At 38.3% G+C, this 12090-nt stretch overlaps 1 protein-coding gene across 2 annotated transcripts in view; it reads right to left on the bottom strand.

Moving 5' to 3' along the window:
• Positions 1-8554, bottom strand: part of LOC140152703 (mannose-1-phosphate guanylyltransferase regulatory subunit alpha-A-like) — a 29835-nt gene extending 21281 nt beyond the window's left edge. Inside the window, exons 1-3 of one of the 2 annotated variants that reach the window (XM_072175163.1) lie at positions 8360-8554; positions 2482-2579; positions 328-431 (exon numbers count right to left, since the gene is read on the bottom strand). In XM_072175163.1, coding sequence (XP_072031264.1) covers positions 328-431; positions 2482-2579; positions 8360-8399 — 242 coding nt within the window. In that variant the 5' untranslated portion in view covers positions 8400-8554. The remainder of the gene's footprint in view (positions 1-327; positions 432-2481; positions 2580-8359) is intronic. The other variant, XM_072175162.1, reaches the window with a different exon arrangement.
• Between the last annotated feature and the right edge of the window lie 3536 nt (positions 8555-12090).

The following is a 12090-nucleotide window of genomic DNA, read 5'->3' as shown; positions in this document are numbered from 1 at the left end:
TCTGTTGAAAATGGAGAAGAATTGGGTTCTGGCAGTGAATGATCCAAATATATGGCAGGTAGCCTTAAAATTAAAGTTCATGTGTAAATAAAAAACACATGTATGCATACATTGCCTGAATTTTTTACAAACAATCTTAGCAATTTGGCAATTTCCAGAGTTCATTTATCAAACTCTAATTAACTATTCCAGAAACATTTTACTGGCAGAATGCAAGACTATTTTACTTGTAATATTGTCTTACATTCTTGTGACGTCTTACAGACTAAAAAAACTAAAAACACCCACAAAAACGCAATAAACAGAAATACACAACTTGGTCCTCACCTGATAGCTATTGAAAACTCCCTCTGAGTTGCATTTATAAACCTATTCAGAGCTTCACTAGGTTGATACACACCAATCAAAACCACTTCCTTAATTGATGATATCTGGTATAATAAAAATAATGAAAAGTTATTTTACATGAATTGAAAATAAATGATGGAACTGGCTCAGTTCTTCTGATCATGATTTTTCCCCTGGGTTTCTCTCATCAAATTAGAAAAGCAGTCTGTGTGCAACTGAAAGCATTTTGTCTACAATTTCACATGCCAGGGGTTCCTATCTGTCCACAGATTTATTTATTTCTACATTAAGGGGGTACTACACCCCTGTGATAAATTTGTGACTATATTTGCATTTTTCTCAAAAAATAATAACACACAGGTAACAAAAGTTATGTATATTATTGGGGCAATGAATCTAATTACTACATTGGAATTTCAGTGACTCAAGACAAGCGGTTCAGTATATAAGATAGGAATTGAGGTACATTCTTGCGGTACCTTATTTCGTATCATAAATAACGAACCGCTTGTCGTGGGTCACTGAAATTTAGTTACCAGTGTGTTATTAGTTTTTGAGAAAAATGCAAAATTAGACACAAACTTATCGAGGGGTGTAGTACCCCCTTAAGGTTTTATATAGGCCTACATGTACATCTATATACATGTATGTAGTATACAAATATTGAATGAGTACAATGGTAAGAATATTTTCATGAGGTGAAATATGGACTGTTCCATTCAACAAGGCTTTGCTGAGTTGAATGGAACAGTTCATACTTAACCAAATGAAAATATTCTTTCCATTGAACTCATAATAACATTCAATATTTGTTTTATATAACTCATATATAAATTCCTTTTGTTCCACTTAATTTTATAAATCACCTGGAAAACAAAAAAAAAAAAAATATATAAACTATATTGATTTTAAATGCGACGACACCCACACCTATAATTGGCAAGTTGAGGTGGTCACCGCATGCTCTATATACATCCGTATAATATGTCAGCATTGCCATGGTACTTGCGTTGAGTGGAATGGAAAATTGACTATTGCACTAGTCTTTTTCTAAAAAAACTTTCATCCCATCAGGTTCAGATTGGTGCCTGATCAAACCATGGAAATAAGAGAATTTGAGAACTATTGAATGAAGCAACTACCCTATGTTTAGTTTGATTCATACAGCATATTGTATCATGTATATATTTTTTGTTGCGTGATTAAGTCATGATAATGATGATAAATTGAAATACTAATTCTATTTGGCCAGCACCTGTTTATTTGGGAAAGCCCCAGATTTGGAGAAAAGTGATTATTATTTCCTAAATACTGTAAAACACTTTTAATTTCGCGGGTACTTTATTTTGCTAATCGCAGATATTCGCCATTTTCGCTGACCCGAATCCAGGTTTTTGTCACATTGCAGAAAAACATAGCAATATTCCACACGAAGTTTCGGAATTCGAAACCTTGTATTCTCAGAAGCTTAATTGAAAATTAGCCTTACTTTGCTGGGTATTTTTGCCTTACCTTCCCTAAGTAGAATGTTGGGATATGAAATATGCTCATTTTATATTGGAAATATTAAACATGCAATAAAATTATTTTTAACCTCATTCATTTGACATTATTTTCTCATGTTACAAATGGCTAAATATTACACTCCAAAAGATTATTTCCTTTGTTTCTATGAAGCTATTTTGATGATATTTCAAGGTAAATAAATAATCTACTTAATGAAAATTATGTCACATAAACTTTGAGGTGAATTCAGTAATGGTAGTTGCTAGAGTTGCGTTGTCAAATTCAGAACCCAGTTGGGCAAATTCTCAATGGGATAGGCAAGGATTAAAATTCTCCATTTGACAAAATTCACGAGTATTTAATTTCGCGAATCAAAAGTCCTCGCGAAATTCGCGAAATCAAATACCTCGCGAAATTAAGTGGTTTTACAGTAGCCTCAGTAAACCATTAGCAAATTGATAAGATGGGAATGTTTGCCTTAAATGCAATATTGTTGCACTTTATATGGCTTCATTGATCTTTTCATTTGTTCTTTACACTTTTCAACATTTTTCAATTTACATGTATAATAACAAATCAATTGAAATTGAAACATCTTTGCATGTAAATAAATCAATATTTGCTTACCTTACTACATGCTTCGATATGATGGTAGATAATTGGAAACCCAGCAACTGGAAAGAGTGGTTTTGGAAGCTCCAAAGACAAAGGACGAAACCGGGTACCTTGAAAAATGGGTGAAAAATATGTAATTATGCAATATGCATGGTAACAGCAGAACCTGGAGCCAGGAAAAAACTAGTGGTGTGACCTCACAGGTAATTGTGTGCTCCAGTACCCCGTGGTGACAGATTAAGTCAAAGTGGAGTGAGACATTTAAAAAAAATAAATACTCTCCAAACATTTTTGGGGCGCCCGTTATGGCGGGCCCCTATTTGGCTTGACTTTGCAAAATGCTTCTAATTTCGGTCTTGCTAAATTTACTTCACAACTGTTTTGCTTAATATTAATAATAGTATGCCCAGCTTAGAAATTAAAACACAACTTGCTTGGTTTTGATTTTATTATTGTTTACTAATATGCACGGGATGAAATCTTGTGCGTATAGGCCCGTTATCCTTTGTAAACCAAGAGCTTTGTATTGCTTAAACCAGTTTACCGCCTCTTAGAACCCGATATATGTGCGTCGGTGACATTTGTTTACTAACTACCATAACATCAATAACGAGGCAGTGAAACGCCTCTAAACCAATATATATGGTGACCTTCGTTTGTTAATTACCATGATAAATTCCATAATAGTGGTTATTGCCAAACTTGCAATAGAGGCCTTGCATGTGACATATCATCCCGTAAATATGGCGGACTACTCAAATGCATTCAACAAAAGCATGATTGCAATCTACCGTGACAGTTCGTCTCACACACATAACCCTGCACTATGATCAAATAGGTTGATGACAACATTTGATTGAATGGACTGCACTCCGCCATAACTACGGTGAAGGACACCGCTCAAATCCTTTGTTTGGAGCCAATCGATAATTTCATGCAGGGCCTCTATATGGTGTGCATTTGGCAAGAAGTTATTCAATTGTATTCAGTGTTGTTTTTCAAAACACAACAAACTTGAACATATAATTGACTGCACTTTCAATTTTAACAGCATTGCTCCTGCCAAATATTGCTTGCCCCCCTTGGCCTTTTCTCGAAAAATAATAACACACTGGTAACAAAAGTTATGTGTATTATAGGGGCAAGGAATCCAATTACTGCGCATAGCGCGCAAAAATTTTGTATTTGACACTGTCTTCGCCCATGATCGGGATGAAAAGGGCTTTATTGTGATAATGTGCATGCGTAGCGTGCACAATTTTTGTATATTACGATATTTACAATATTTTTAAAAAACAAAAACTTTTTTCACCCCCCTTTATGGGTGTCAAAACTTTTTTGACCCCCTTTTTCCATGTCAAGTACTTTTTTGTCCCCCCCCCCCCCCTTTTCGGAAGGTCAAAACTTTTTGACCCCCATGGAATTTCTCAGCCCCCCAAGGTATTTATGAACGGTCCCTTAATAGCAGGGGAAGAGATTGATTTTAACATGTGTTTTATTTTAACTGTATTTTATTTTCACATATATGTGACTCCTCGCCACAACTGAGCCCGGATGTCGCCAGTGCCACTATTGAGATATGCTCCATCGAACTTAACAATAAACAATAGGAAAGAAAGGATTTTATTGATTTTTCACTACTTAAATGTCAAGTACTATAGACATGATATACATCATTTTAAAGCTAATTTCAAGCAGAATATTTTGGTTGAATATCTCAAAAATGATGATTGGCGACATCCGGGCTCAGTTGTGGCGAGGAGTCACATATATATAGTAGGTATCCCAGGCAAACCTTAGTTAACACATTTGCTAGTCAGCGAAATTCGCCGAGACCGGGGCCCAAACACAATGCATATTTACATAGAAATTTGAATTTTTTTCGAGAACAGGTCGGTGAAGGAAACCTACATAAATATGTTTTCTATACTTCACTTGACCCAAATATATGATTTTTTACGGTGATGAGCCAGTCGCACATGGAATTTTAGAGGATTTTGATAGCAGTTCCATTAAAAAAGCTGCTATCGCCATGAGACTATCTAGAAACACCCCTAAATGCTGTTTTGGGGAATTTTGCTAGCAGAATATTTTTAATGAAAGTCAATCTTTGACAAGATGTAACTTTGTTACGGAAAGTGCTATGACAAAAATGTTTTCATCAGTTTTGGCTTTCTTTAGGCCCTACTCAAGGGCTTTAATTTGATATGTAAAATGATGCAGTTTGATGGCAAATTTGAATTTACCTAGCATACCTATATAGCCTTACTTTTAATACATATATGTGTACATCCATATCAAAAGGATGCACTTGTCGGCTGCTACATGGTCGCATGTCATAAGTTGGGTATGCTAAAAGGGTGGAGGGATTACACTTTTCTGAAAATTGCGATACAAATTTGATTGGCTTTCCGTAACCCCATATCCTACAGCAGTGGTTGATACCTCATTTTAAGCCTAATATTATACTCTTTCAGTCTACTGAAGCTTATAATTATACATTATTCAGTAAAAAAATCACATCAGTTAACATGAAAAATGCCAGGGGTGGAGGAGCAGGCGGATGTGGAGCAGGCGGATGCGGGAGTGTACAATAGGGCCTATGTGAAAATTCACATGTCAGCATGTCAAAACTACTGGTTACTTTTTTCAAATCTAGGAGGGCATGATGTATTGACAGCTTTGAATGTTGAATTTGTACAATTAAAACAATTACTGACTACTTAAGGTGGTACTACACCCCCTGATAAAATTTTTGACTAATTTTGCATTTTTCTCAAAAAGTAACTAAACACTGGTAACAAAAGTTATATGTATATTAGGGGCAAGGAATCCAATTACTTCACTGAAATTTCAGTGATTCAAGACAAGGTGTCATTATATATGTTAAGAAATGAGGTACGTTCTAGTGGTACTCTTTTCTTATCATAAATAACGTACCGCTTGTCTTGAGTCACTGAAATTTCAGTGTAGTAACTGATTTCTTACCCCTCTAATATACATGACTTTTGTTACCAGTGTGATATTATTTTTTGAGAAAAATGCAAAAATAGTCACAAATTTATCAAGGTGTGTAGTACCACCTTAAAGGGTTATATGTTCCATTTTTCATTTTTAATGAAATCCTAGTTGAATTTCAGTATTTTTAACAATATTATGCTAATGTGCATTTCTCTTCTTGATATTCATTTCCTCAACAATAGAATAACCATCTTGCTAATTACTCGTAAAAAAGGTCATTGACCTTCTCAATGTAATTAACTTGCGTAAAATTATTTTTAAAAGTTCATTTGAAGCATTAATGTATTGAGAACATATCCTCCAAATCTGATGACATTCTTGCATAAAATAAAAAATTTACAGTCATTTTTGTAATTGAGGTCCGATTTGAGAAAAGCGCATTTGAAAATTGAGATTTACATCTAGACACCTGTGTATCAATTAATTACTAATTAAGCATTATCTCAAAAATTAAGCATGTGTTAAGGTTAAAAATGGTTTTAATTATTAGAGATTGTCAATATGTACAACATATCCAAAAACACATTTTTTGTAATTTTTGACCATGTAATGGAAATTGTACCCAACTTATGACATGCGACCACATGTGTCTTATTTCACATAATAACTGGGAATAAATACCAGACTCATTTCAAGTGGGGGTCACTTTATATCATCCCAAGTCACATGGCTTATTCAGTCAATGCATTTTAAGGCGCGCGAGTGCGATCGCACACATAGACTTAGAGCCCACCTTAAATCACTTTACCGAGTGCGATTTATAGCGCACCTTGTCACCTCAAGGAGTTTCCAAAGTTGCAGCGGTTCCCGAAAGTGATTTGCATAAAATAGAACCTTTACAAAGGTGACGACCCAAACAATATCTTTTCTACTTGCTGATTGGTCGTTTTCGACAATTTAATATGTAAATTAGCTGACCTTTCTTGTGAGGTCACGCTACCGAAATATGATAACGTGCTGTTCATGTCACAACAAAGACACAACATGCCATTGACCACCGTAGTAAATGTGGTAATGTTTATGCATTCAACTGAACTGTATAATTATTTAGAAGCTGAACAAGGCTGATTTAATATTTTGACATGACCTACACACGTGTGATCTGTCAGCGGTGAGTGTAGCGCTATGATAAAATTGTACCGGGGTTTGCTGATAGAAATATCAGTTTATACTACTCATCATGGCAGACAAAAAGAACAAATGGGTCCAGTACAAGATGTGGAAAACCTACAAGCTTAATGATGTAATGGGGTTTGAAAAAACCGAGGCAGACGGGACGATATTCGTGTCGAAAGTTTATTCTCGCAAAGTTAGTAAGCCCACCCGTAAATTGTAGTCCCACATTCAACACTAATGCTTATCTGAATATCAAGTGCAATAATTCAAATAGCCCACCTAAACTTCTTATCGAGTGCAAATGATAGCACACCTAAAATCCTTACCGAGTGCAATTAACAGCACACCTGTAGCTCGCCTGATTATTTCCAGAAGTGCGATTTGTAGCACACCTGCTGTTTTTCAAAATTCATTGTCTGCTTATTATTAATACAGAGAACATTACATAACCATGTCACTTGGGGATGATTTGAAGTGACCTCCACTTGAGATGAGTCTGGTATTTACTCCTAGCTATCATGTGAAATGAGGCACATGTAGCAGCCGACAAGTGCATCGTTTTGATATGGATGTACACACATCGAACTTTTTGATAAAACATACTTTAGGACAAAAATCCATACTCACATATTCTTAACCAATTCCCGTATGAAATACAGGGAAAAACGTACTACATGTATAATCACATTCACATGCGAGTTGCGTCCATGTAGTGTACTAAGCGTGTACGCAGTGTAAGGCGCATGAATACTTTCTTCTGTATCGCGCTATATTCGCGTGTGTTTGTCGCGGAGCAACTAGTGTTCATACATACTCGCTATATAACAGCATGCGTGATTGGTCAATAGGCGGGCATAAACAACGCTTTATGCCCGGCGTTCGATCATAAACAAGCCGCGCGAGAACTGATGGACGCTCGCGGGTAGGATATTACGCGTCTATGTTCGCGAGCTATTTACGCAAAGCGCGAGTGATGTCGCGCGATGTTCAAGCTGCGTCCAAGCACGATGGACTGAGCAAGAAAACGTTTTCTTACAATTAGCGATGGAAAAAAAAAAAAAAAATGATAAGGAACTGGTAGTTTTAGTTTAAAATGATGGTATTTTTAGTTTTGGAGGGAAATAACAGCAAGGAGAATGTTACGTATGTATGAACGGGGTTCATTCATATATTTTCATGACTAAACGTTATTTATGCCCTCGGGCATAAACAATCGTTTAGTCATGAAAATATATGAATGAACCCCTAATTCACACTCACAGTGTTCCAGTTTGGCCAAGAAATACTTAATTTGATTAGTGCAGGTCTGCAAGTTACACTGGGTTTCAGAGAAGAACGGCAGTCCCTTGCTCAGTTTGACACAAACGGCGGGTCATAACGCCCTGTTAATGAGTGACATGTACGCAGAGCTTTGTTTTTACTTCAAGGGTGCCGATCTGCGCCGACCAGCAACAGCAAAGATTTGACCGTGACGCACAAAAAATGACAATCAACAATCGGACAATCAGATTATCGGTCTGTTGCTATGATTGTCAGATGATTGATTCAGCCAATCAGAACCCCACTTCCGTGTTTACGCTCTGCACGCTCTCAAAATGTAAAAAAGTGCAGTTTTTCTCTGACAAAAACTGTACTTTTAATACTAAACTTTAATACAAGTCCATGAGTCAATACTAAATTTAACTAACTTTTTGAGTAAGCTTAACTTCAAAAAGCTTCCTTTTTGTGCCTCTCCGACTGAAGTGCTACTTACCTTTCTGAGGCCCTCCTATCAATATGACAGCTTTCAACATAATGCACTTTGGTCCTTGATGAGAAAGAATTTAGGGAATAATTCAGCTTAATTGACAAACGAAATGACTGCCTTTCCACCAGTTCTCCGATTTCATCATGATATGCAGAGCAGCTGACGTGTCAACTTGGGGTGAAAGTTCACGACCTATTATTTATTTTAAGCAAGTCTTCAATTCCAGTCGGTAACAAATCTGGGATCGTGGGGGGGCGCTATGGTAGGTTAAGGGATGGCTTGAAATAGCTTGAAATACTGCCGTTGTCAGTGATTGTCATAGTCTCCACAGCAGCCAGTTTGGTTCCGCTCCCTCCACACAAACAGTCTGCCAATGATCACGAACTGGTCCTTTTTGATTCGCTAACGGTTTTCTGCCGACGTCATCCAGCTTGACGTCAAACAAAGCTTTCAATTGGTCGATCGGCTAGACGGCTACTTTATTATTCATGAGCAAGTTTGACCCGCCATCTCGCCAACTGACTGAGGTCAATCAAGCTCCCGTATGTACAGCTCTCCGGCTACATTCGTGTAGCCAATCAGAAACGGCGTTATAAGTGGCAATTGGCAGACTGTTTGTGTGGCGGGAGCGTAACCAAACTGGCTGCGGAGGAGACTATGATTGTCATTCCCCGGGTGTCATTGTCTTCATCGTTGTCATCTGATCATTGACGGCATAGGCTTAGAAACCGGGGGGCTTGGCCCCCTCAATTGTGATAATAGAGGGAAAACTGGGTGTTTGTGACCTATATTTTGCAAAATTTTCTGACCCACCAGGGTGGCCCACCAAATTTTTTTCAGGTTTCAGCCCCCCCCCCCAATGTTGAAAATCTAAGCCAATGGATGGTCATCGCCATATAGTATGTTCATAGTCATCACCATCGTCACTCCGGCGCAGTGGCAGCGCTGCTCCTGCACCCAGTCATCATCACCCTGATTGACATTTATCACTATCAATATCACCACTACCATTGCCACAATTCATCTCCATCATCATTGTGTCATCACACAGTGTCAACACCCTGTATTATAAATATTTTTTACATACTCCGTTGGTGAGTGACGGGCGATTGGTATTTCACCGAACACAAGAAAAGGAGTCCTATCTGATTGGCTAGAAATCGATCGCTAGATCGCTCAGTGGTAAAGTACAAACTCAAAATGTATTCAATTCTATTGAAATCAATATTCTATTATTGACACAGATAAAGAAAGTTTACATATGCATTGTGTTATGCATCTCGAACAAAATTGCCATGCGACGCGTAGCTGTTGAAAAACGAGAGGATTCGCCGTACTACCACGGCAATTTTTGACACAGAGATATAGGGAATGTTGACGCTGTGCATCATCTCCATCGTTAGGGCTGTGCAATAATTATGCGCACGGGGGGTCAATTTCAAAATGGCGTGCCAACAATTGCTTTCCCCCCTCTCAGCCTGCCCAAAAAACTTGCCACCCCCCTCCCCCCGCCCGTTTGCACATGCCCCATTCCAATTTGCAAACCTTCAAAATGCAGTGCATGCGCATGTAGAGAGCAGGGCAATTTACAAGCGTTTCCGTACTATTTTCCCAAGCCATGAAAGTGTGTCAAAAAGCACTTGCCCCCCCCCTCTCGGCTTACCAAAAATTGCTTGCCCCCCCCCCCCCCCCCCCTTTTGGCTCCCCAAAAATTTCTTGCCCCGCCCCCAATTTTACCCTCCCACAAGGGCTCATAATTACTGCACAGCCCCTTAAGAACTCCCTTATAGTCCATATGAGCCATTCCATGTCAACTCCAGGGACGTGCACCGCAGCACCTCTTCAATTTTTTTCTTTTTCTGTGTGGTGGTAGATATTGATGAGAAAGTAAACTCATGAAAATTTGAGCTTCATACTCCATTTCGTTTTCCCGTGGCATCAATTTAAAATTTAGGGGGTCAGCGTAAAAAATGTGTCACAACGTGAAAGACGATGTTTGGAGGTCCATAAATGTATAAAGGGAACCCCAACAACTTTGAAAAGTATGTATCCTGGGGTACTTTTTTGTGTATAATTCAAATCTGGCATCAGAAAACTTGTGACTCCTTTACTTTAAAAGATATAGGGCCCTCAAAATGCAACTTCGTCCATCCAGGACCAACTTCAGGGGGTCAGAACTCCAAAAACTCCAAAAGTAAAAATAATTTTACTGTCCATTTGGCATGGGCCAAATTTTGACAAGCCATATCTCCAAAACCGCTTGGAGTTGAGCATTCATTTTTTCCATGTGTTCATTATTTTGAAATGATTTTCAGCAAAATTTGAGGGGATGACCACTGACCAACCAACCCATTTTGTTGATGTGGTTGGAATGACATAATATATGTGAGTAGGTAAACCTAACTGATGTTTTTCAAGCAAAGTCATCGAGTCCCAAAGCCAATATCTCTCAGAAATGTTGTCCAAGAACATATTTTCAACATACCTGAAGTTGATGGTGGGGCAAAATGTCTGACATTGGTTTTCAGGGGGGTCAAAATGTACAAAAAATGTACAATTGGAGTTTTGCATGGGTAATATGATAATATCTCAGCTAAAAGTATTCTAATAGGCTCAATATGGGATAGGAGTAATGTCCTACCAAAGGGCTCTGACTGGCCAAAAATGGACAATAAAATTATTTTTACTTTTGGAGTTCTGACCCCCCTGAAGTTGGTCCTGGATGGACGAAGTTGCGTTCTGAGGGCCCTATATCTTTTAAAGTAAAGGAGTTACAAGTTTTCTGATGCCAGATTTGAATTCTACACAAAAAAGTACCCCAGGATACATACTTTTCAAAGTTGTTGGGGTTCCTTTATACATTTATGGACCTCCAAACATCATCTTTCGCTTTGCGACACATTTTTTACGCTGACTCCCCTAAATTTCAAATTGATGCCACGGGAAAACGCAATGGAGTATGAAACTCAAATTTTCAGGATTTTACTTTCTCATTAATGTCTACCACCACACAGAAAAAAAGAAAAAAATTGAAGAGATGCTGCGGTGCACATCCCTGGAGTTGACATGGAACGGCTCATTTGGCTTTTTAGTAGAAGAAAAATGTTGTTTCGTGACCAAATCCTGGAACAAAGGTTTGAAAATGTTTTTGGCATGCCTGAAAGACAATGAACAAAATTTTGCTTGGGCTGCCCTATTAGCCTTTTAGAGGTATGGCGGACACAATAGGATGGCGCTGCACGGAATGAGTAAAGGCTCAGATGATGGTGGATGCGATATCGCTATTTTTGACGTCGCCATTGGATTAACACATAATCATGAAATCTTCACAAACAATTCTAAATTTGTTATGTGGTGTCAAAGCAAAATTATCTTACTCTAAATCCGTTGGGGTTCTGCAAAGTACCCCACTGCAAGTATGTTAATTGTCCATTTATAATCGCTAACCGTGTATTGTGAATGGGGCTGTCAGCCCTGTATCTTCGCCAGCCTCGTACGTCCGTGTTGCGTGTCCTATGCCGCCTGTAAAGGCTTTTGCATTTGGCAAGTTTTACCCATATTGAATACTCAGTGTTCGAAATATGCCTCAAAAAGTTACAGGCCAGCTGGGTTTGACCTTAAAAAGTTACCGGCCAGCCGGGTCGGCAACTAGATGCCAGTCAGAAAAGTTACCGGCCAGGCCAAAAAGTTACAGGCCAATGGCCGGCTGACCGGCCCTATTTCGAACGCTGTGAATA

Source organism: Amphiura filiformis, chromosome 5 (assembly GCF_039555335.1).
Source record: "Amphiura filiformis chromosome 5, Afil_fr2py, whole genome shotgun sequence".
NCBI classification, from domain to species: domain Eukaryota; kingdom Metazoa; phylum Echinodermata; class Ophiuroidea; order Amphilepidida; family Amphiuridae; genus Amphiura; species Amphiura filiformis.
This window is presented reverse-complemented; position numbering and strand designations above follow the sequence as displayed.